The sequence below is a fragment of the Trematomus bernacchii genome, unplaced genomic scaffold (genome assembly GCF_902827165.1).
Source record: "Trematomus bernacchii unplaced genomic scaffold, fTreBer1.1, whole genome shotgun sequence".
NCBI lineage: Eukaryota > Metazoa > Chordata > Actinopteri > Perciformes > Nototheniidae > Trematomus > Trematomus bernacchii.
In genome coordinates, this window is record NW_022987524.1 from 4,268,839 (window position 1) to 4,295,676 (window position 26,838).

A 26,838-nucleotide genomic window follows, 5' to 3' on the forward strand; every position below is an offset into this window, starting at 1 on the left:
GTCCATGCCAAAGGCTGATTTAATAAAGATACACCAACAGCGTCAATAAACCAAACCATTTGTATTAAAAGCCGTCAGCCAGACGTCAACTATATCTATACAAAAGGAACTGTGCAGGAAATCATTCGGAGACATTTGAAACAGTCATATGAAATGTGGGACTTGTTTTTATGACCTGAGCATGACAGAAAATAAGATGGAGAGTTTCTATAGTCCAACAATAGTCCATGTTTACAGTGTTGTTAGGTAGCAATAAGATCAATTATAAAAACACAATTATATACAAATACTAATAACTTAATAAAAATAAAATATAACCATGCATCAACAATAAACTATATGTGCAAATATGCCTCTAAAGTATCAGTCTGCACTCCTCTCAGATGTGGGTCAGTCAATGGCACTATACAGTGTGTTCTTCAAAGTGTATGCTGCTCTGATCTACATTCAGATATGCTCTGTTCTTTACTAAGTGCCATGCTCAAGGGAACTACATGTACATTTCCAGTCACAGTTCATGGTGCATTTATAACTTTGACTTGTTGTCAAATAGAGTCAGTATGGACAATTCAACAGAATGGTTCAACTTGCATACTACTATATGTATGTTGTATTAAGCAATGCTTTTAATGTGGCACCTTCTAGGTGAGCTAGATCTGGGCCTCTGAGGATTGTGGACATGATTTTTGATTTAGCAATGGGAATTCAAGGCTCCTCTCATGCTAACCAATAGACTTACAGGCACAATGAGTTGGATGTTTCCTTAATGTAATACATACTTTTTTTTCATAAAGCTTTGTTAGGGACCTTTTAAGGTGTTAGCTTCTATAAAAGCGTAGCGACCAGGAGCCAGATCATAGGCAGGCATCCCAGAGGAAGCTACATGTGCTGGGGCCCTAAAGCTTGCAGAGGAGGGGCCTATTTCAATGTTTTGTGCAACATATCCTACCCATTGTGCCTTTAAAGCCAGTTATTTAATGGGCTTGTTTTCTCTCCTCCTATACTAACTAAGAGTAACACAGAGAAACAGAGAGCCCTGTACTGTGTGCTAGCTGCTACATGTGCTGGCAGAGACTCAAGGACCCGTCACTTCCTGCAGGTAAACCTCCCCATTGTTGTTTAAGGGGACCAGACAGGATAAGGGGCTTAAGGTAGCAGGTCAATGACATTAGTTTTTATCACGTAGTGACATATTGTTTATCCACTTCGTCTGAAGTGACAGGGTTTCTACTTTTCTCGTTGCTAAATACATGTAATACTGTTATGGTTTAACATCGCTAACTTATACAGCACATTGGGGGAAATTGAGATGGCAGGGAGATTAAACTATGACCAAGGGGGCTGAAGATAAGTTTGGTTTGCCTGTGAAAAAGCACCCTAAGTTATAGGGATCAGCAATGTTCCCATGAGAAAACAAAGCAATGTATACATTGTAGTGCAAGTTCATAACACAGTGATAGATAGTAGGTCTAACTGGATCTAAAACTGTTCAGAAATGGAGCGTAACCTTTGACTGTTTTTCAGGGGATTTGCAGAGGCAAAACATATCATTATTACATGAGAAAACATGCAAAAACATATCAAGATATTTAAAACATTTGAAAGGATAGTTAAATATTTTTCAACCTGGACTAGTTCCAACATGTTCACACACTTATAGTAACTATCAGAGCCAGAACGTCCTAATAGGATTACAGGGTCCAGGTTGAAATATACTGAAGTTTCCCTCTAAGTGTTCACATTCTTTAAATGATTTGCTGAGCCACTGGGAAGACACTAGAAGAAAGCTGTACTCAGTAAGGAAGACGTAGCTACCTGTATGTTTCATAATGCTGAGTGAATGAAATGCTGTATGGAAGGAGACTGCATCATCTGCACTATGATCAGTGTTTCAGTGGCTATCCCCACGTGATGCCTTCAGTACTGAGGGAGTCTAGCAGAGTGGGAGAGTGGACATGCAGGGGGTGTATGGGGATGACAGGACGTCCTGTGTGTGTGTGTGTGTGTGTGTGTGTGTGTGTGTGTGTGTGTGTGTGTGTGTGTGTGTGTGTGTGTGTGTGTGTGTGTGTGTGTGTGTGTGTGTGTGTGTGTGTCTATGAGTACTGATAGAAGGGTTGTTCATCGGGTCTGAAGCCGTACGCAGTAGCTGGACGACCAGGAGAGGAGCTGGTCTGGTCAAACACATCGCTGCCATCTCTGGAAACAGGATAGAAAATGTAACATTTCACAACAGATAAATAGTTACAGTAATATAAAGTAGCTAAATTCAAGTGTGTGCCAAACTTTCTTTAGATATGTGTGTGTGTGTGTGTGTGTGTGTGTGTGTGTGTGTGTGTGTGTGTGTGTGTGTGTGTGTGTGTGTGTGTGTGTGTGTGTCAGCACCAGGTTCATTGTCAAGTAGGTTTACACATACAAAGAATGTGCTTGTGAATAGTGGTGCATACATCAACACAAGAGGAAGTAGCTTTCTGGAATATGTTCACTCACCCTGTATGGTGCATGTCTCCATTTTGAGGCTGTAGGTCATTGAAGAAGTCTGGGCTGACTGAACCGTCTGCTGGAGTTATTCCATCTGAAGACACACACAGGCACATTACTTTCAGAAACAAAACGTTTCTTCACAGGCTCTTGACACTACTCACTGCAGCTTCTACTCAGCGGTCTCATGAGAAAGAATGTCAAAGCAAACACAAGTGTTGGTGAATTCATTCAAATGTGATTCCTGTATGCTACTCATGCTGCTGCTCGAGTGAGTCAGCTGCTGTCTGTGCTGATGAAGTCAGTGAGGAATTAAATGAACCGCCTTTAGCTTAGCGGTGGTGACGCGCAGCCATGGGACTGTGATCTATTTCCTTTATAGCCTAGCGTTAGCTTTTTACTTCTGGAGTAACGCCTCTAAAATGATTAAAGTTCAGTTCATATGTAGAGATTATCCTGCTGAACTATCATAAAGGTGTGCTTTCCACAGATTTGTCTTATTCTGCAATATTCCCCAATCACCTGCAGTTGAGGGAGCCCTCAGGCAGAATGCTGGTAAAGTTAGCAGGAGATTTGCATCAGTAACAATCCATTTATTTTTCATAAATCTATATCATTTTTCCCCCTTTACTATGCTCAAAAACAAATGTATTGAACATTTTGCAAACATCTGTTAGTAGCACAATATGAAGTTGTCTTGGTAAACTGAAAAAAACAGAGAAGACAAAATGACCAGCCTTCACTTGTTGCAAGTCCGTGTTGTGTGTGTGTGTGTGTGTGTGTGTGTGTGTGTGTGTGTGTGTGTGTGTGTGTGTGTGTGTGTGTGTGTGTGTGTGTGTGTGTGTGTGTGTGTGTGTGTGTGTGTGTGTGTGTGTGTCATTTTAGGGGCAAGGCCATTTGGCCTTTGGTGTCACACATTTTTTCAGGGCGCAAAGGCCACATGCCAGGGCACAGAGGCCATTGAGGGAAACATTTGGATTTGGAGCTTACAAATAAATAACTTCACTTTCTGATAAGAAAAACACACGAATGACATGGAAAACAAATCACTTTTCTAATATCAATAATGTCAAACATTATATCATCATATAGGCCTATGCCTCCTTATTACCGTATATAAAATGAAATGAATAATTAGTGTTTGGTATTTTTTCCATCTACTACTTCTCCCATTCACAAATCCAAAATCAAATCAAAAAATCAAAAATTCTATTAATATGTAACAAATATATTCCATTTCAGAGCAGAAGAAACAGCCTTCAAGGCTCAAACTCTGCACATATATCAGTCAGCAGTGCACAGTGAAGCTCAAACATTCAACTCTATGAACAAGCAATACTTTGAAATGCAAAAGTCTGTGTGCGTGTGTGTATGTGTGGTGTGTGTGTGTGTGTGTGTGTGTGTGTGTGTGTGTGTGTGTGTGTGTGTGTGTGTGTGTGTGTGTGTGTGTGTGTGTGTCTTTAATCAACTCCTCACAGCTCCTCATATCTGTTCAGAAACTAGACAAAAGTTAAACATGTACAAACCACAGACTGTCTGTGTCATGGTGAATACAGTCGCTGCTTTAATTCTGTCTTTAGGACGTTGTTGTGAGTTTGGACGGAGCAGATACAGGTTAGTTTCTGATCTGATCGAATGGAGATCGCTCCATTCAGAGAACACGCATTTTAAAAGTTTTTCGCCTGCCGTCTTGTCTGCACACTTGTCAAAGCATGGTTTTTACTAACCGTTATCAGTATTTAGTTACTTCGGAATCATTTTGAAACGTGTATTACAATTAAATCACAGTAAAATAGGTTAATTTTGTCGTAGTTGGTTTCCACCACAGTATTTACATGGATATATATAAGCCCCGCCCCCTCTCCAGCGCGTCCTGTTTGAATGACAGGAGTAAACACAGCTGACAGCCGCGGTGAAACTCCAGTGGATGAGAATATTCGCATCGCGTCCGTTGTGAACGCAGCATAATGCGGTTCAGAGACCACTGTTCTGACGCTTTTAAAGCAACTTCGAGATTTTAACAGTATCAGGGGCACACAGGCCATGGTGGCCGTAGGACGTACAATTATTTTCGGGGCTTCACGGCCAGACCGAGGGGCCATGACGGCATGGCCGTCATGGCCGCCGGTGAAAATCCTACCCTGGTGTGTGTGTGTGTGTGTGTGTGTGTGTGTGTGTGTGTGTGTGTGTGTGTGTGTGTGTGTGTGTGTACCTGCGCTATAGAACATCTCCGTCCTGTCGTTGTCGTTATCGTACAGATACGGTTCAGACTCGTCAGCTTGGCGACTCTCGACCATCTCCAACCACTGGTTGTTATGGAAACGGAACTTCTCTGACTGAATTTTTCTGCCCCACTCCTCATCGTACTCCTGGAGGACATCGAAAATGGTAAAGAAATTACAACCTACAGACAAATTTAAAGAAACGTATTTTTCCATTTGTTGCTGTGTGTGTTTGACTTACAGCGATGATATCCAGGGTGTTGTCACACACTTTCCTGATCTCAGCGTTCTTGTCGTGCATCAGGTCGATCAGGTAGGCTGGAGCCTCTACAGAGAAGGTTAAGGAAAGAGTTTCTTGTGTGTTGAGATTTCACAGTGTGAACCGTTCTCCCTTTAACTTCAGGACCCCTGAACACAACACAAGAGTCTCCTCATTCATCTTTACATGTAGGCTGAACAGAGTGCACTGTGGGAAGGATACGGGTGTCTTTGATGATGACATCACGGGTAGCTTGGTGAAACACCATCTGATAGAAGACGTAGACAATCTGACACACAAACTCATCATCCTCCTGCTGGGCTGCATTCAAAAACACAAGAACATATGGAAAGCAGGTTAGCAAAGTGCTAATGTCATCAGGTGTAACGTCTCTTTTCACATGCCAGTAAGATTATCATTTGGATTATTTGTTTTACTTTTAAAATATAGTGAGAAATAAGCAGCCTGTTCTTTGGCATTAATGTCATGAGGTATTTAAATTCAGACAACAGAAAAGTGATGGTCTTTAAAGATCTCAGTGAAACGTGTAAAAGTCTGAGTGGACTGACCGGATCTAAAACACAACATCGGTTAAAAACCACAGCTGTGTGCGTTACCATTGAGCAGCTCGATCAGCGCAGGGATAATGCCAGATTTTGCCAACATGGCGGCACAGGCGTCGTCCATGGAAACTGTTCCGATCATTATCACCACCTCCAGGATGAGGTCATCCTCTGCTGAGGCTTAACACACACAGACACAAACAAGATGAAACTTTAGTGAACACTGGTTATCCCAGCTGTTTTAGTAGAAATGGACTCTGGATTTTGAAGTTTAAAATACTATAATAATAATGTAATACTGATGTGTTGGATTATATACGCTTTCAAACTGCTAATAAGAATTATAATAATATGACTTTTATTGCAAGGATCCATAAATGTAGTTAATAGTAGTGAAAACAATATGTCTGAGGTACTGAATTTTACTGAATATTCTGTTAATAAACTTCAAGTAAACACCAATAAAACAATAACTTGCAATAATGTAAATATGCGGCAGGCAAAAAATGATACATTCCTCCCATTAGTTTGAGTCTTTTCTGCTTACTGCATATGCTACATTCATGTGCATTACTGTATATGTCAATGGAAACACATCTTTACTAATGTGTGGCTGTATCAGCTATAATGAAGAGATTTATTCGCCTCAAACCTGGTTTGAGGCGGTCTTTAAGGTAGGGGACCAGGTTGTACTCCTTCAGCACCAGCTCCCAGTCCAGGTCAGGGATGGTGAGATTAGCCAGAGTCCCCAGGCACTCCAGAACCCACTCCTCCTCTTCCTCCGCCCGGATCTCCGCTGCCAGGTCACCAACATAGTCCTGAGACAGAGCAAACCCTTCATTCAGATAGCTGACCGCCTGTACTGCTGGAATACTACCTCTAACGGTGCAACCTATGCTGTGTCTCAAATCGCGCTTTGGTTTTTTTTGTATGCAGAATGCGCTGTGATTACTCGGATGGTGCTCCCACAACGGTCAACTATGTGATAGTAGAACACTGGACACTTCCTACACTAAAGGATTCCCATCATGGCTATGCAACCTAAGTTATGTTGTAAAGGTACCACTCTACTTCAAAAAGAAGCCACCCTTCATTTCCCCATTTCCTGGGTTCATTTAGCAGTTGGTAATGATTGGTACAGCGAGTGATTGTGTGGAGTTGAGATCGTCACTACGGTTAAGGACACTGCTGCCGTGTGTGTTTTGAGAAATGTAAACCCTGGTCTGGACTTCACAGGACTTTCTTTAAGGTGGATATAATCATTTATGATGCTGCACACATCAACAGAAGTTCATTGATTTGCTTCAATGCAATAACTCCTGCCAACCTGCTGGACGTCATCTACCGAAGGTTATATACAATCTATAGTGAAGTTCCTCTTACAACCACTCTTAAAAGCATTAGACATTTTCATTTTAAGTAATTTTTGAGCTTATACCTATTAATTAATATATACATAAATGTATATATTCAAAAATGAGACTTTATCCATATTTTGATATCAGAATGTTAGGGTTAGATCTTTAAGTAGGTCAGTAAGGATTTTGTACAGCGATGATCATTTTCCCAGTGCACGACATGGCAGTGTACTATTGGTGGCATCCAAAATGACACACAGCAGAATACTTATGCTAATACTAACAACAACATTTGGTCACAACTTCAGATTGTTCTGCTCTTGGTAGTAGTTTGTTTTGTTGTGTATTAATAACTCACTATGAACACAGGTTTGGTGGCTCCGTCATGTTGTGAGATGTTTCTGATCATCTTCATCAGAAGGCAGTCTTTCATCTTCAGAGCTCTCTTCATAAGCATCTTTAACCCATTTCCTGCAGACACACAGTAAGACACAAACAGACACTCTTGTATAAAAAACTGAATTATATTGTATTATAATTATAATATCACAAAATATGTTTATTTATAGGACAGGTCAGGACCCTTTTCATAATGGAATATGTAGAGTAAAAAGTGTCAGAAGTCTGAAGGACCTACAGGGCCAGAGAGCCAGTATGTGTTCAAAGAGTGCAGCTGTAATACATGCACCTTCACATATGAGCTGAGCGTTCCTCTTGTTTGCAGCCAGGTTGATGCAGATGGAGAGGAGCTCCGCTTCAGTGTCCTCCTCCCCGTGCTCATACAGCATTTGCATCAGCTGGAAACAAAGACACGCACAATATGACCTGGGACTCTAAGACTTGTAATGCCAGTATTAACAGTCTGTTTGCAGCTCATAAAGTCCTATTATGAAGCCGGGAATATTCAGTACTTCAAAGTGTTATGTTAGAGAAGCTGCCGGATGCTAACCTGCATATGTTGGGCAATTTGCACAATTAGCATTAGTTGTGTTAATTAGCATGAATTAGCATTATAGCCTATGTGGACAATAGTTAAAAAATGGCTTGGCAATTTTGTACCATTTTGGAGAGGTTTTGGGGGACATTGAGGATGCTGAGTCCATTTCAGATATATTCAGGATCAACAATGGCAGTTTAAAGCAGATGGTGGCCATATTTGTACTCCGGGTGATGTTTTTGATGAATATTGGTTCGAATTTGAATTGTTATTGGATCATGTGGATATATACAAAATGAACAATATACACTCCTACAACAACAAGTAAACCTATTAAAAAAATACAAGCTATTCGTCCAATACGAATGATCCATAGTCCTCTTAAACTTCAAAATTAACCCAGAATTCATCAAAATCAGCCCACAGGGAGTACATATGACAGGAATAGATTTGGCATCCTCAATAACCCCAAATATTGTCCACATTCGCCAAGCCATTTTAAAGCTATTGTTTGCATGGGCTATAATGCTAAGTAATGCTAATTAACATAACTAATGCTAATTGTGCAAATTGCCCAACATAGAATCCGGCAGTTATTAAACTGTATGCTGGGGCACCATTCTATACATTTCTAACATATAACTTTGGTGCACTCAACATCTCCGGGTTCACATTCTGGCAACTAGACTATAATGTTAAGTTAACATTAACAGTAATAACTGCTGGAGTTAAAGAGTCTTTCATGGTACCTGAGGTATGCAGTCAGTGTAAACGAACATGCCCTTGAAGCGGTCGTCGATGCTGATGTGATACAGGATTCGCAGGGCTACCTGTCGGCTGTTCTCATCACCTGTGTGACAACAAACACACCCAAACATCAGTCAACAATCCATTGTTGAGCACAACTGCCAATTAACTGGAGAAATGAACACCACCATGTATGCTACTATGTTAGAGTGTACTTTTACCCAACAAGGCAGTCAGCTTTGGTAACAGTCCAACTTCCACCATCTTGGCTCTGAGTCCAGAGTCAAAGGAGAGGTTGAGCAGCAGACGCAGGGTCAGGTTCAACAGGTCGTCATGGTCACAGGGAACCAGACGAGCCAATCGTTCTACAGTATCCACTTCAGCCTGCAAAACACAACCATACAGTCAGTGGCGGCCGGTCCATAGGGGCGCTAGGGGCGCCGCCCCACCTCTTCCCATATTGAAAAAAAATAAAAATAATAATAATTAAAATTAAAATTAAAAAAAAAAAATATGTTTAAAAAAAAATATATGTTTTTATTTTTATTTTTAATGAACAAGGTAAATATTATATAATTGGTATCAGTAAAATGTATAATCTACAATAAAATCTCGTTTAAAATTGTGTTACGATGTCTAAAGTTACTGATAAGTCACATGTTTCCTGCCTGGCCTTGCCCATGCACCTTCTCTCGTCTGGGCGCTAAGAGAGGAGCCTTCAACCAGTGCAGCATCAGCCACTAGCAGCTGACTGTTGCTATCTGTAACGTGTAAACTATGCCGCGAAAATATAATTTCAGCCAATCAGCGTCGTCAAAGATGACGGTCACCAGGCGCCAATGTCAGCGCCCAGTGCAGTCTGTGAGTAGTTTGGACAGTGACTTGTATCCGGTTGACGCAGTAGTTGATGAGGATGGCTTCGTGTGCAGGTGGAGTCTCCGGACCTCGGTCCCCGGCTAATTCTGTTCAAGAGCTAATCTCCAATCCTTTCGAAAGGAGAAGTTTGGCAGATAAATTGTTGCTTAAAGACCTTGCACCGGACCAACCCGATTTGAATATATCGCAGCAATCTCGTGAAAAAGACAACATTTATACACGAGGCTTCACAAGTAGCTGGTACACAAGAAAGGCTTGGCTAGCTGGATGCAAACAGGTAAATGCTGTCTTTTGTTTCCCATGCTTGGATATCACTTTATATGTAGAGAGGAGGTTTCCCATGGTTGTTAGAAGTTTATTAATAAGTGGGCATTTATCACAGAAGTGATTGTTCTGTCTCCACGTTTGTTGCATTGTCTGTGATGTATTTTCCAACGGTTATAGCTCCTGTTCTGTCCCAGCAACACTACACGGTTTGCAGCTCCACCACATTTTTGGTTTATCTTCGGTGTCGCTTAAAATCTGCTTCCCATCGGACTAAAACCTCCACGTAATCTGAAGACAGATACTTGAAGTTATTTAAACCTTTTGCAAACTTTATGTTCTTTCTTGCTCTAGCCTTGCCAGTTACATTGTACATAACACATATATTATCATTATGCTAACTGGTTGTTCGTGTTAGACGATGTAGCTTTTTCATTTCTGAGTTATTGCTATATGTAAATAAGCCTGTTTGTAAATAATCCTCAGAGAAACAAAGAAAAAACACAATTTATGACATTTTGTGCTGTGGTTATTTTTTTTAAATTGCATTTATTCACAGTTCAGTTTGAAATGCTGTAGTGACTTGTATTGAACCACTTAAATATTTATAATTAATGCTACTGAAAAGATGCTATTAATTTTATATCTCACATGCAGTTCACTGTAAAGCTACTTGGTGAAGGTGTTGGTTCATAAAACATGAACAGTTTTAAGAAAGAAAAAAACAGACCAGTTCTGAGAACACAAATTCCTGGTAAAGTAGTAGATGTTGAGGTTGATAAATAATATTTTCCACACTGAAGATTATGGAGGTATTGATCAGTCTTCTCATATTTTTAAGCCTCGATTTCTCCTTTCCCCCCCCCTCTAACATCACCAGAAGTCATCATTTAAGGGGTCATTTCTCAAAAACAATTTCCGGGGGGAAACCCCCCGGACCCCCCGGGTAGGTCACTTACGGTACGTCAAGAGCCCCACCAAAAAAAAAGACCACCGGCCGCCACTGCATACAGTAGTATCTGAATGAGAGGGTCTCTGTCATCACAGCCCACATAATATCTTATCTGGTTCTGCATAACAACTGCTCAGAATATTTTTGGCAATGACTTAACATTACTTGGTCTCAGAGTAAATAAACACATGAGACAATATTTTAGGGAGGCTGTGGATCAAGAGGTAGATCACCAATATGAAGGATGGTGGTATGATCCCCAGGTTCTGATGTCAACATGTCCATGTGATCTTGGGAAATCATTTAAAGAGGCCCTATTATGTTTTGGGGGATTTCCCCTCTCCTGTAGTGTGTTCTATAGTTTTCTGTGCATGTAAATGGTCTGCAAAGGCTAAAATCCCTGTGTTTCTCTCACACACACTCCCCCCCTGCCTGAAACACCAGGATTGGACACTTTGTTTACTTCCTGAACATAGTGACATCACTATGTAACACTTGCGCTTCTATTGGCTAGCACTCCAACACATTGTACGTGATAGGCTATGGGGCGGGACATCTCTAAGCGGTCGACCAATCACAACAGAGCCTAACCAATCAGAGCAGACTGGGCTCTGGTTTCAGACAGAGGGTGAAAAGAGGTGCTGCAGCACAGACAGTATGAGAACAATAAAGAGCTTTTTGAGCATTAAAGCATGGAGACATGTCCCTGTAGAGACACTACATACTGATATACACCTGAACATCAGCAGGAGAGGACTCTTTAAAGTAGAGACACTACATACTGATATACACCTGAACATCAGCAGGAGAGGACTCTTTAAAGTAGAGACACTACATACTGATATACACCTGAACATCAGCTGGAGAGGACTCTTTAAAGTAGAGACACTACATACTGATATACACCTGAACATCAGCAGGAGAGGACTCTTTAAAGTAGAGACACTACATACTGATATACACCTGAACATCAGCAGGAGAGGACTCTTTAAAGTAGAGACACTACATACTGATATACACCTGAAGATGGTCATAACAGGGCCCCTTTAACCCCCAATTGCCCCTGAACCAACAGGTGTAGGGTGTGAGTGTGAATGTTCTCTCTCTAAGCAGGTGTCTTGTATGGCAGCCTCTGCCTCTGTATGAATGTGTGTGAATGAGTGAATCCTGACTTGTGTATGTAAAAGTTATTTGAGGGGTATCAAAGAGTGTAAAAACATCTTAATGCAGACCATTCAGCTGCATCGATCTAGTCTGACAGGAGGAACTCTTGAGCACTTCTCCTTCACTCACCATGTCGTTCTTGTTCTCCAGGAAGATGGACAGTTTTTTGAGGAATGAAACCACCAGCACCAGCAGCTCCTCGTCATCCCGCTCCAGAACTTTGACGAGCAGACCAACAATGTTTTTATTCCTCATCTTCAGCTCCGTCCTCGTGTCCTCAGCAAGGTTCAACAGCAGGTAAAGAGACACTGGGAGAAGGGCAAAGGGACAGAGAGAAATGTATCTTTAGTGCTATGAATAGCAGCGACGCACAGTAAAGTCAAGCTTTACTCTGAACTAATGCATCAATACAACATTCCCATCACAGCAAATCAAAACAGCATTTCTTGTGTTATTACTACTGTGATTTGTACTCTACTTAGTTTTATTAAAAAAAAGGATATTTCATTTCAACTAAAAACATTTCATACAACTACAAACATATTTAAAATATAATATTTATCTTTTTTTATTGCAAATTCTTACTTAAATATTTTATTTACATAAAATGTTTTATTTATCTTTTATTAATTCATTATAAAATGGAGCAAATTTTTACAAAACCAAATAGCCTCGGGATACATTTAAAATTCTGATTGTGTGGTAAAAAAAGATATTATTTGAGTTGTATTAAAGTGTTGAGTGTACCTCGGAGCAGCTGCTCCTGCTTGGACAGAAGGCCGTGGTATTTCCTCACAGCTTTGTCCTGGTCTCTTCTTAGAGAGCCGTTCTCTGGTGCTGACTCACGTACACAAAGAGTGTTAAGGAACTGGAACACACACACAATAACTCAGAAAATCTATACATTAGGAGGGTAGTCTGTAAAATCAAATAAGCAGAGGAGAGCAGATAAAAGGATATAAGCCTTGTTTTTCTTGCGCAGCTCCTCACGCCACACATCGTGTCGCTTCAGCTCGTGTTCCACCACACTCATACACAACGCGCCAATTTTATAATGACTCACCACCCCGTGAAACTGGGAGAAACTGGAGGAGAGGAGAAGAGTCACATTAAGTAAAAAGATGAAGCAGAACAGAAAGACATACTAAATGAATGTGTGTTACCTGGAGAAGCAGAAGAAGATGTAGATGATGATGGTAGCCAGCTCGACACTCTGCTTCCAGTCCTCCCTCAGCACTCTGGCCAGAGCTCCCAGGGCTGCCTCTACACACACACACACACACACACACACACACACACACACACACACACACACACACACACACACACACACACACACACACACACACACACACACACACACACACACACACACACACACACACACACACACACACACACACACACACACACACACACACACACACACACACACACACACACACACACACACACACACACACACACACACACACACACACACACACACACACACACACACACACACACACACACACACACACACACACACACACACACACACACACACCACACACACACACACACACACACACACACGTCAGGTAACCTGAGTCGTACAGGTATAAGAACACAGTCTGTGGTGATTTGCAGTGTTAATTTTGGCAGCTGTTTTTGATTTAGTCTTAGTCTTAGTCTTTAGACGAAAATGGTTATTAGTTTTAGTCACATTTTAGTCATTTCTATCCTTCATAGTTTTAGTCTAGTTTTAGTCGACGAAAACTCAAAACGTTTTAGTCAACTTTTAGTCGATGAAAAATTACATTTTAGTCTACTTTTAGTCAAAATGTTTTCTCTCTTTAAACTAATTCAGTTAGGCAAATACAGGTATCTGAAATTGTAATCAATGTGACAGCATCAAGTGTTGAAATTCGTAAAGTAACATTTCATTCTCTTAACACTTTACTTGTGTAATATCTAGGGATGGGTATCATTAAGGTTTTCTACGGTACTACTACTCTTATCAATACTGCTTATCGATCCGGTACTTTAACGGTATTCTTGTATTTACTTTTTGTTATTTTTTTAAAGGAAAAAACTAACAAATTGTTAACCGAATTAATTGCTTTATTTAAATGTGAAATAAATGAAATATGTATAATTATGTTAAAATGTGTACTGTACTTGAGTAAAATGTTGAGGTACTTGTACTTTACTGGAGTATTTAAATGTTTTGCTACTGTGTACTTCTACTCCACTACAGTTCAGTTAAATGGTGTACTTCTACTCCACTACAGTTCATAGTTAAATGGTGTACTTCTACTCCACTACAGTTCATAGTTAAATGGTGTACTTCTACTCCACTACAGTTCAGAGGTAAATGGTGTACTTCTACTCCACTACATGTATTTAATACCTTTAGTTACTTTACAGATGTGGATGAATGATGTGAAATATAATCAAGTATTAACTCAGACTTTAGTAAATTCACAAGCTACCCTGCAGTATACAAAGTCATTCAAACTAGCTGCACCTTTACCAGCTTTAAGAACACTTTAATGATCAATCATTATAAAACATATCATATATATTATTCTGAAATGGACCAATCTGCACAATGACTACTTTTACTGTCGCTACTTTAAATATATTTTGATGATCATACTTTGACTTGAGGAACTCTTCCTACACTATGGTATTTTTTTACTTAGCAACAAGATCTGAGTACTTCTCCCACCTCTGCACACCTGATGTGATAACGTTACTCGTAATTGGGGCAACAGAGCTACGAGTTAAGGAAGTCAAAAATTGTGCATTTCTCCGACTGAATATGACGCCTTTTGGCCGGCTGTTTGGACAGACTACTCTACTCGTGTCAACGCGCTTACGCCATAACACTAATGGCAAACGAGCTTTGTCCACATCGAGTCTTGTAGAGTGTCTCTATACTCTCTGAACGCTCCGTCCCCGGCAGATCTCTGTGAGCCGCTGCAGCGTGTCTGTTAGGCCCCGCCCCCCGCACACAGAGAGAGAGAGAGAGATCGCTCTTCTGGAGTGAAGAGAGCGGAAATAATGATATTGCAAGTTAGAAACGTAAGATGCATTTTGACAGACAAGACGGACAATTGGGGGGAAATACCCTGCATTTTGAATGTCCGATAGTCCACCATTAACACCTTAGTCCCGTCTCGTCTCGTCAACGAAAACTAAATATACATTTCGTCATAGTTTTCGTTATCAAGAATCTATTTTTAGCTCGTCATCGTCTCGTCTTAGTCATGTAAAAAAGGTCGTTGACGAACATTTTTCGTCATAGTTTTCGTTGACGAAATTAACACTGGTGATTTGGCACCATTTGGTTTTTATTTAAAAATATTTGTTTTTCTGGAGATTTTTGTAATTGTTTATGGCCATATTTATTTGTTATAAAGCCACCTACAAAAAAGTTCACCCATAAGGAGGAAGCATGCAGATTATCCCATATATTTCAGCTATGAACCACTTCCAACTAGCAAGAGAAGTTTAATTGTGTAATGACTCCCACATCAAAGGTTCTACATAACTTTCAGTGAGAAACCATAAAAGGTTCTCTCTGCAGATTATGTAGGAACCTTTGGGATGCTTTTCAATATTGGATGATTTATAATAATCACAATTTTGGCTCCTAACATTTCAAAATATACATTTATTTAGGCAATATATTTTAGAACAAAAATCATAACAAATTTGATGCAAACCTAAATCAAATAACCCTTTAAAAAAAATTCAAAATTGCAAAATGTGTTGCAATGTTGCAAATTCAAAAACCGTATACAGTGGCAAAACAAAGTATGTGAATCCTTTGGAATTCCCTGGTTTTATGCATGAATTGGTCAATACATTCGATCTGATCTTCAGCTAAGTCACAACTGAAAACAAACAATCTATTTTAACTAATAGTTCACAAATGATTATCACAGTGTAGGTTGGAATGTGTGTGAACTCCTAGACTTCAACAAAGGTTAACTGAGTTAGAAGTTGAGTGAAACAAGATAAGAAGTGTTGTTTGAGCTACTTTGACCTATAATAATCACTCAAATAGTTTAATTTGCTATTTACAACATGTATCTTCTCATGTGAACCGTGCCTCGCAAAAAAGAGATCTCAGAAGACCTACGATCAAGAACTGTGGATTTACATTCATCTGGAAAGGGTTACAAAGTAATCTCCAAGAGTTAAGATATTCATCGGTTCACACTTTCTATGAATGGAGACAATTTAGTACTGTGGCTGCGCTCCCAAGAAACAGGCGCCCAGCAAAGATGAATCCAAAGACATGCAGAATAGTCAATGGTAAAAAAGTACTTTAGAGTAGCAGCTGAAGGATTCTAGGTATTATTGGAACTGGTTACTTCTCAGTTCATGAATCTACTATACGCAAAACATTGATCAGGCCTGGTGTCCATGGCAGGACATTACAGAGGAAGCCGCTGCTCTTTAGAATCACACCTCTGTGTGCCTGAAGTTTGCCAAAGAGAACCTGAACACCACACACAATTATACTGCGTAAATGTTTTTGTAAATGAATGAAAACAAGGTTTTACTATAGGGGAACAACACGCATCACTCTGTATGGCATGAAAACGGCTCCGCATATCAATATCAAAACATCATCCCATCGGTAAAGTACGGTGGAGGGAACGTCATGATTTGGGGCGGCTGTGCTGCCTGTGGGCCGGACAGCTTGCCATCATCAGGGGAAAAAACTGTTTCCGAATTCATTAAGATAACCTACAGGATAATGTCTGAGTGGCTGTCTGCTAGCTGAAGATCAAATGAAGTTGCGTGGTGCAGAAGGACAATGACCCTAACTATCAAAGTAAAGGATTCAGAATGTCTTAGTACAAAGAAATATTTTGGAGTGTTTCAGTCAGAGCCCAGACATTATCCCAATAGAGAACTGTGGAGTGACCCCAAGAGAGCCGCTCACACCAGACCTCCTGAGGATATGGCTGAGCGGAAGCAGCTCTGTGAGAAAAAACGGTCCAACACTGAACGATGTGCAGAACTGATCTGGAGCTACCGAAGTGTTGGTTTGAGGTTATGACTGCAGGAGGAGGATTTACCAGTTATTAAATCCAAAGGTTCACTTTTTCCACCAGCACTGTGAATGTTTAATGGGTATATTCAATAAAATCATGAAAGATTATAAATGTTTGTGTGATATTAGCTTAAGCACATTGTGGGTTAGGGTTATATCATTATAAAGTCTATAATTGTGACTTTCATGCATAAAACCAGGGATTCAAAAGGTTCACATACTTTTTCATGCCACTGTATGCTAAAATAAATTGATGTACAAATGATCTGATTGACCACTCAGATGATTTAATTTCGTTATAATTAACTTTTATCTGGTTATTTCTTTATGTTTTTTCTGTTGTTGTGAACTGTATTGTCTTGAATTTGACATGTGCCTTTTTGATGTGCAATAAATCAAAATAAAGAACACACCCTTTGATTGGCTTGAGGAGGGCAAAAGGTCCCACATCTGTAGCTGTTAAAGTACTCTTTAAACATCAGTAGCAGCAGTTTGAAAGACACCATACCGTTGTGAAGCAGCTCCTCCAGGTTGTCGGGGTTGCGTGCAAGCTGCAGGATGAGCGCAGAGCCTCGGATCTTCTCTGGGATTCCTTCGTACAGGAGCTCGATGTACTCATCCACCCTGGTTATACTGGCTTCCTCGTTTAGCTGCAGAGACAAACAGGAAGACAGAGAGACACACTGTTATTGACGGATAACAATGCATGACACTACTACAGAGGTAGATTTTAAGCTTTTAGGTTTCTTCTTTTACCAGCCATGTAGCGACAAAACTTCCATTAAAATATGTCGCTTAAGAGGCGACACCTGGCCCATCGTTATGACTCGTTCCCAATGAGCAGTCCGTCCTGAGGCAAAGTTTCATGATGTTTAATAAAGAAAATAAAACAAACCAAAGGAGAACCGTACGGTCAACAAAAGGAACCTGAACCAGATCACCATTTCTCTCTTTCCAGACAAGAGCAGCACAGCACAGGTGGACCAAATCATTTAAATCACATCCAGCTGACAATTGCCAGTACTGACTAAAATTGAAACAATCAACAATGGCTAAATATGCGCTTGGATTCAAGCCATATAGATTAAGGCCCGTCCACACGGAGACGAAGTGGAGACAAAAACGAAAACGAACCGAAGTCGATATCAAAAAAGTCTTCCGTCCACACGGAATCGGCTCAAGAAACATGTCCGTTCACACGAAAACGCTGGAGACGCTGTAGTACATATGCCGGGCCTGTAAGTGACGCTGTACTTCCGCCACAAAAAGCAGCGAATAAGACCCCCCGAGCATGGTTGCCTGGTTGCCCTTCTGGTTATTCTCTGCGGTGGATTTAGCAACATGTAGTTCATGTAGTTCTCCATGTCCACTTGTTGCTGATGGTTGTGGTAGAGGAGCTGTAGATTTTGCACTAACATCTGTAGCATGGTCAGTAGCATCTGGAGCACGAAAGCAACCCTGTGATCCTCCATTGTTGTTGTTGTTGGCGAAACGCATCAGCAATGACGCGGGTGACGCGGGGGTGAGCAGGAGAGGTGGGGAGAGGCGGGGCTATGGCGTCATCGTTTTCAGGGAATGATCGTATAGGGCGTACACACGGAGCCGCAAGCGTTTCGTCCTCAGACCTACCCACTTTGGGAGCCGTTATCAAAGTGTATCGGATTCGGGCTCCGAATCTGCGTTTCCGCTTCGGCCTCGTGTGGACGAACCGTCTAAACCAGGGGTTTTCAAAGTGTGGGAAGGTGAGCCTCCCCTCAGAGAACATAAGAACAGCCGTGCCCCCCCTCCCAATTATTATTGCTATTATTATTATTGTTGTTGTTGTTGCTATAATGCAGGGGTATTGTTATCCAGTGGAAAGTCCTTACCTACTGGCCTAGTTAAATCAAAGTGGTTACTTTTTTTTGGCTGGGCAGTGTAGTTTTACACACCGTCTTATTTGACTTTCTCAGGACTTAAAACAGTTTTTTGGGGGCAGACCCCCACAAAGAAAAAAATATATTTACACACGTAAGGTCATCATCTTAACAGTTTTTTATGCTCATCCGTGAGCAGAGCATCAAGTTGACATGCCTATAACAGCTGAATGCGGCGATTACCATTTTGTTCAGCAAAACGCCTCACAAACTTATTAAGATCAACAGCTTTAGTGCGTTTTGATTCAATGCTGAGTACAGCCAAACTTCACAGTCTCTTCTCTGTCATTGTAGACCGCAAATACCTAATTCCTTCCGTCTACTTGGGGTCCGAATGCGCCGTCCCGTTCAAATGAAATTGCCGCCAATCACATTTCCTTGCAGATATGGTAGATCCGCCCCTGCTTGACCGGTACTTGCTTTTAATCAAAGTCAATGCGGAAAACCCGCACTCACACAGGTAGGCGGAGGTGAAGGGAATGAGCACTTTCACAGCCTTTTTGGCGAGGTGGGGGAACTCGGTCTCCACTGACAGCCAAAAGTGTGCAAGTGACGTTTTCTGCCAGAAGCTGTCTCCTCTCTCACTTTAGGTAACTTCACTAAAAATCGATCCATGTTGCCGCTCGCATAAAGTTAGCTGAAGTTAACTAGCTAGATTTCACTGTTTCTCGTTTTTTTTTTCTCACGCTGCGCCTCCCCTGAAGCTCTCTGGCGCCCCCCAGGGGAGGCGCACCTCACACTTTGAAAACCGTTGGTCTATACCAGTGATTCTCAAATGGGGGTACGCGGACCCCTAGGGGTACGTGGGGGTACTGCAGGGGGTACGCGAGAGAAAACAATAAAAAAGGTTAATAAAAAAAATGCTTTTTTGCTTATGCTTGGTACAACTTGTATTTGCCGTACTCGCCATTAACTGTTATTGCTCAGGTTATTCTCGCCCCCCTCTGACGTAAGTGTGAAGTATTGGTACTTCGGCAGCCGAATGGGGCCAGCTAGAACCGGTTTTCGGTACTTAGAGCCGGCTCCGCTGCACTGGAGGCATCGTATGCGGTATCACTGCTCATCACTAAAGCCAAAAAGCCGTTCACGATCGCTGAGGACCTGTTACTCCCAGCTGCTGTTGTTTTGGCCGAGACGATGCTGGACAGAAGTTCAAAACGGTGCCTCTTTCTAATGACACCGTTTCACGCAGAATAGAACTAATGGGAGCAGATATTGTTGAACAAGTTGTGGGAAAACTCTGCGAAACATTTTCACTCCAGCTTGATGAATCGACCGATGTCAGCGGTAAGGCTCAGCTCATTGCTTTCATGAAATACGTGGATACTGACGACATTTATGAAAACGTGCTTTTCTGCAAGACCTTAGAGGGGAAAACAACGGGGGAGGACATTTTTAATGTTGTGAATGATTTCTTTATTGAAAACGAGCTGGACTGGAGAAACTGCATGAGTGTCTGTACTGACGGAGCTGCCTCAATGACGGGCCGATTTAAAGGGCTCATGGCACGTATTAGGGATACAAATCCAGAAGTGCAGTGGAATCACTGTGTCATACACAGGGAAGCACTGGCGGCCAAAAAGCTGAGTCCTGTGTTGCATGACGTTTTGAACAACAGCATCAAAGTGATTAACTTCATAAAGTCAAGGCCACTCAATGCGCGTCTGTTTCACCGCCTTTGCGAGGACATGGGAGCTGAACACACCCAGCTACTGCTACACGCAGAAGTGCGCTGGCTCTCTCGGGGGAGGATACTGAGCAGGCTGTTGGAGCTACGATTGGAGGTGCACACCTTTCTGTCAGAGCAAGGATCTCCCTATGCCACACTGTTTGAGGACACAGATTGGCTTGCAAAGCTTTGCTATCTGGCAGACATATTCAGCAAATTGAATGAGCTGAATGTGTGCATGCAGGGAAAGAACACCAACATTCTGAACCTGTATGACAAGGTGGGTGGTTTCGTAAAGAAAGCAGAGTTGTGGAAACGGGCATGTGCACAGGGGGATCTCACCTGCTTTCCTCAGGTAGATGCTTTCCTCTCCAGTGAGGATGTGCAGAGCGCTCCAGTCAAGTCCATTATAGAGGAACACTTGGCCAACCTGATAGTTAGTTTCAAGTCGTACTTTCCTGACACGGAGGATAAACCTGCACAGCTTGATTGGGTAAGAAACCCATTTCTTCTGTCAGAGAACAGACAGAGAAAAGCTTCCTCTCTGTCACCAGGAAAAACTCTTGGATGTGTCATCTGACCGCGGCCTAAAGGTGACATTTGAAAACTCCACTCTCACGCAGTTTTGGGTGTGTGTGAAAAAGGAGCATCCTGAGCTGGGAAAAACAGCTTTGGAGCAGCTACTGCCCTTTGGATCCACATATTTGTGTGAGGCCTCCTTCTCTGCAATGACTCTGATCAAAACAAAGCAGAGAAACAGACTGGGCCTGGAAAAGAGTCTGATCACTGCTGTGTCCTCTCTGCCACCAAGGATGACCAAGATGCTCAGTGAAGGACAAGCACACGTTTCACACTAAATTGAGTGCTAAAGTGTTCTTATTATTACTTGTTAGTGTTATTGCAATTTATAATTTATTTATTATTACAATTGTTTGTTTTTTTTGCCAATGCTTTGACACTAAATTGTATTTTCTATTTTCAAATGCAGTTTAATGCACCTAAAACTCATTCATAGTGTCATTGCAGTGTTATTACGTAGCTTTTATTGTAATTGCACATTTTTGTTACAATGTTTTGTTTTGTTTTGAACCCTTTCATGCATTGTGACTGCTTATTTAATGCTGTTTTCTTGTTTATGCATGGGGTTTTGGATGGTAGCACATCAGGCACCACATTTTATTATAATATTTGTTTATTGTATTTTATAGTTTTTGCATAATATAACATTTTGTTAATTGGTTCGTTAAACATATAATTATTACTTTAAAATCTGTCGTTATGTTCTTAGTTTGTTGTAATTCATGGATGAAGGAGTTCATAAATCACACACTGATGGAACATCACTATATTGTAATTATTTATATAGGCTTTTTCTATCAAAAATGTTCGGGGTCGGTCAGGGGGTACTTGGCTGAGAAAATGTTTCAAAGGGGGTACATTACTGAAAAAGGTTTGAGAAGCACTGGTCGATACGATAGAGAACGTTAGCGGATTCAACTGATATCGTCTCCTTGTGGACGGGGCCTAAATGGAAGTCATACATTATTGCATGATATGGAGGACTCAAATTTGGTGTCACTGCTAATCAGGATATAACGCTGAAGAATGGTCATGAAAAACACAGAACAACATTTACAGAATGCTGTTTGAGAGCTGAGATAAGGGGGGAGTAGGACACAGTGTTTTAGTTGTTACCTCCATTCCATCAAAAGGAGTCAGCTCTCTGGGTTTCACAGGTCTTTTTTCTTTCTTCTCCACTGGTGACACACATACGGGAAGAACATTAGGAAACATAGCAGTATTTCCTTTGAAACGCCTGCTTCTTCCTATAAGGTTAATGATTGTATAATATTGTTTATATTATACAGTTATATTTTCTGCAGAATCCTTGCATCGTGTATTCAACATCACAACATCTGAAAGGTGGATTAATTAACTGGTAAACAGTGATCAGACACATCTGAGTCGTTACATGTTTAATGTTTTTAAGGTTGTCTTTCCATAGCTAAAGTTCTAAGTTATAAAAAGACAAGCATCAGCAAATAGTAACTTCAGGGACAAAAAATGATTAGATCGATGAAATATGTTAATCAAGCCTTGAAGTAAAGCTTTACAAGTGTGATGATTTGACCTTCATGCGTCTATCGTTTTTCCAACACAGTTTAGATCGAGCCACGCCCACTTCCACATTAACGTAGCTCTAGTTTATCATTTTTAAATCCATGGTGAATTAATATAAAAAAATAATATTAACATTTACTCAGCTATGCATAACTGTGATCTTCTTTCATATTGAAAAAGCGCGTTTTCATCTTCTATGAAGCACTGACTGATATACAGCCCATATCGTTTTTTATCAAGATAGAGTAGACGTGATATTACTTCAGCGTTAACGGCGACCTTCTCTTTACACATCCATGACACAGTCACGCCGAGCTACGTTAATGCGGAAGTTGCCGTGGTTGAATCTAAACAACCTTCATCTGTGCCACTATAGATGCATCAAGTAAACTGAATTTGTCTATTGGGTTTGCATCTAACTTTGATGGTGAACTATGGGATATGTTGAGACTCAACAGCAAGGTTGGAAAAAAGAAGACATGACTGACTTTTGCCCTCCACAGGAGATGACTTCCTGTTCTGCAGGTAGTAGAGGAGCTGCTCCACCTGGGGCAAACGGGAAGCAGGGATGAGTTTACACTCCTCCACCACTTTCTTTGCCAAAGCCCCCACATCTGTACTCGGAGACAGACTCTTCACTCGGATACTGGAGTGAGGACAAAGACAAGGAAGTGTTAAATATGTTTATAAGAATGCAGGCGTGAGTCATTTGAAACGTAATACTTAACTGAAGTACATGTAACATGATGAAAGACCATTGCAAAACCTATAATTATGGTGAAAAAATACTTCTACCATCATTATTTCCGATGTTTCCAGATATTTTAGGAACAAGCTGATAAATTACACTAGTCCATTCCATGTTAGCACACCAAACAGATGACTGTTTATGTGGTTATCTACTCCTATTCACTCAGGATGGTTAAAAAACAATAATGAGGAAGAGGTAGAGAAAGATGTGAATACAATCTGGAGTGGATGGCGAGATAAAGGAGATAATAATAGGTATTTAGCTAAAACTTAAACTTCCCTTAATTTCACTTCAAATAGAGGAAGAAAAAAAGAGAGACTTCAGCCTCAGAGCATATGGTAAAGAATAGGGGTTCTGTGTGGGAATCAAGAGTAAACTCACATTTTTTGTCCCTCCTTCCGCTCACCCAGCATATGCCCTCCTCCCTCGGCCAGTATAGAGGCTTCCACCTCGTAGTGGACCACCAGGGCCTTCTCTGTGGGGTGCACATCCAGACTGCCCGCAGTCACTTTGCTTTGGGTGAAGATGAACAGCAGATGTGAAAACAATAACTAAAAACATTGTTTTTCCATAACTTTGTAAAACTCCAGTTTAAATACATTTTTACAAACCCTTGCATTTGGCTTAAGTTTTAAATTCCATAAATGAATCAACGTCTCTCTCAAAACTAACAAGCAAATGTGGCTCCATTTCCACATTTCTAAATGTCCATAATAAGATGTCATATCATATCTCTTTCAAAGAGTTCTGCTAAAGTTTATTCATATTTATTATTTCTATAGTGTATTATACTGTCTATTTGTATACCTGATCTATAGTGTATATAATGATATTGCTGTTTATAATTATGTGTATACCTCCTTATAGTGTTCATAGTGTAAACACTTCAGTTTGTATCTTCCACATGTATATATTTATATGATAGCATGAATAATTCTGCACTTTCTGCTTGTTTTGCACTTCTTGTGAGATGCTAACTACATTTCGTTGTCTTAGTATCTGTACTCTGTGCAACGACAATAAAGTGTAATCTAATCTAAATGACTTTAAGTGTTGATTAAGTAAACAAGCAAAAATAAATGCATAAAGAAATGAAGATATTGGTATATTCTGTTGTGGTCCTCGGCTGTCAAGCCAGTAACATTCAAACACATTAAACCATCTATGTAAGCATCCATCAAAACAAACATAGTGCCTAGTGTAATGGAAGACACACCCAGAGAGCGAGATACTGTACAGCAGAGGCCTGTTAACCGACTAACATACTAACGTATGTTTCATAACATAAAGAGCTGAACTATAAGAAAAACTAGCTCAACTCAGTGTAAGACAGCTCAACAGAAGACAGCTCGTTTGCTAGTCAGTTTATCGCTCCCTGTTTCACAGTAGCTTGCTAGCTATGTTAGCTGTAACGAAGATATCCCAGCCCCCTTTATTAAGGGAACGTAATGGCGAACCCCGTTCAATTATCTGTTGGTTTAATGGCGTTGTGCTTAGCGGCATAAATAATTGGTCGGTTGGAAAATGAAATACATAATGTAGTGTTTGTATGGTATTGTGGTAGATTCGGCACTGTAAAAATCCACCACACAACACAAGTTTGTTCGGTGTACCGATTCACACAGATCAGCTGCAAGCATGACAAATGTAAGATTTTTCTCCACCTAGGTGTTTTATTTGTTGTTTACATGTATGCCGAATTGTTTGGGAGGTTAACGCGAATAAAAAAATCTCTTAGGACCACCAACATTAGGTGCTCCCTTTGCCCGAAGACCACGAAAACATAAAATTACCCGAAATTATAGCAGTCATTGGTGTGAGCTTCTCTCTAGGTAATAACACGTTAACAAGGCTAATTAGATACGATTGGATTTCAATAACTAACACTAGTCTTATCAACCCTCGGTGCTTGGCAAACGTCTATAGTTGCAGCTGATGTAGTATGTTGGCATATTTTTATTATATTAACAGATATATTGCAGAAAGAATGGTAGTAATGTTAGCTAGCTTACGTTACTTTCACAAAAAAACATATTTAACTAACGCTGTTGGATTCATGTTAGCTCTATGTCTCACCGTTTGAGGTAGCGCGCGTCATCCTGCATCTTCTTCAAATGTGAGGTTTCACTTTATTAATTAATGTAATTGCTCGCTAACATTTATTGGATCACACAAATCACGACCATAGAATCCTTGTGCTAATCGCTAGCCCCACTGTCAAAACAGCGAGAATGGACTACAAACATGGGACATGGAAGATATGTTTCCCAAAGTCCAGACTACCAGGCAGCACTTATGTTCGTGCTAAGTACAAAAACTGCTCCAATAAAACATATTGACAGATACATAGCTAACCAAATATTTTATCAAGGTTTACCATAACACCTGATCATGTAGAAGGCAACACCGTTTGATTTGTATAGCATTTGGGAGCAGTTGAGAGACTGAGATGCAGCAAGCGCCTGAGAGGCTGAACTCGGGGATGTTTGCTCCACCAGAGCAGCGTTGAAAGTTGAACTGATCCATCCAACTTGAACTATTGGACTAAATACTTCTCCTTGGAGCTTCAATTAACTATAATGATCGTCCAAATAACGTACAACCTTAAGACACTGTAATCCTTAATTCTGTCACCTTGGTACCCTCGTGTAGTTAACTCATTACACATGAACCATTGGTTATGGGGATTGTTTATTGCCATAAGTTAAAAGGCTTTTCTCATGGCTTGAGAATCAATGATCAGGTCCCAATTTATTATTGCAAGAAGGAGCAGAGTTAAATCACATACAGAGATATGGTTCAACTCACACACACGAGGTATGCTGCTAAAAGGAGCAGACAGTAATGTTACACTTATATAGTTTTCACGGCATTCAGTCGTAAATCAGGTTGGCAACCGATGCAAGTAGACAGTAGTCTGACCTGTTACTGTATATGTTCCCTTTACGGTAGTGAATGTTGCTCTTTGCCCTTAAAAGAGACAACTCTAAAGAAATGCAGGAGAGAACAGTCTATATTTTCTGTGTAGAAACAAATGAATCCAGTCTTGGCTCCTCCGGTCTCCCAGGAGGAGCTGCAAAATCACACAGCTCCAACAACAGTATGAGATAACAGTAGCAAAGAGTGTTAAACTGTATTTTTCCCCAACAATCATTTATAATACTTTAAAATTATGGATTTGCAAAACAGGGGACTTGTCTCTGAAATTGGATCTTTCTATTAAAACTGCTTTTTCAAATATGTGTAACTTGTGTGTCCCTCAAATGATGTCACACTTAATTCTTACACATTTTTTGCTGTGTGGATGGGTGAAATCTCAACAACTTAAAAAACGTATGTTACCCACACACACCACGTACTATTGTGGCAAGTACAAATATTACCACAAAAGAAGTCTGACAGCTGACCTGCTGAATATCTGTATTGTGATCCAAACAGAGACAGACAGAGAGCATTTGGTTAAGTTGCCTTTTATTGTAGAGCTATGATGTTGATGCAAAGC

At 40.6% G+C, this 26,838-nt stretch overlaps 1 protein-coding gene across 1 annotated transcript; it reads right to left on the minus strand.

Annotated features, from left to right (window-relative positions):
- Positions 1–149: 149 nt before the first annotated feature.
- Positions 150–25,569, minus strand: LOC117473437 (kinesin-associated protein 3-like). The gene is made up of 20 exons (XM_034119019.1): positions 25,413–25,569; positions 23,718–23,849; positions 23,074–23,231; positions 22,160–22,221; positions 17,388–17,529; positions 12,984–13,083; positions 12,781–12,905; positions 12,568–12,666; positions 11,950–12,128; positions 8,786–8,948; positions 8,567–8,667; positions 7,569–7,677; positions 7,239–7,351; positions 6,175–6,340; positions 5,577–5,702; positions 5,182–5,280; positions 4,942–5,027; positions 4,691–4,847; positions 2,488–2,572; positions 150–2,196 (listed from the first exon to the last, which is right to left on the minus strand). Exons 1-20 carry the CDS (start codon positions 25,439–25,441, stop codon positions 2,094–2,096), a joined length of 2,334 nt encoding a protein of 777 aa, XP_033974910.1. The 5' UTR covers positions 25,442–25,569; the 3' UTR covers positions 150–2,093.
- Positions 25,570–26,838: the final 1,269 nt, after the last annotated feature.

Coding starts and splice junctions, on each gene's coding strand:
- LOC117473437 (XM_034119019.1), bottom strand. CDS start 25,441: ATGCAGGATGACGCGCGCTACCTCAAACG. Junction 23,232..23,717: donor CGGAAGGAGGGACAAAAAAT/GTGAGTTTACTC, acceptor TCCTCACTCCAG/TATCCGAGTGAAGAGTCTGT. Junction 4,848..4,941: donor ACACCCTGGATATCATCGCT/GTAAGTCAAACA, acceptor GATGTCCTCCAG/GAGTACGATGAGGAGTGGGG.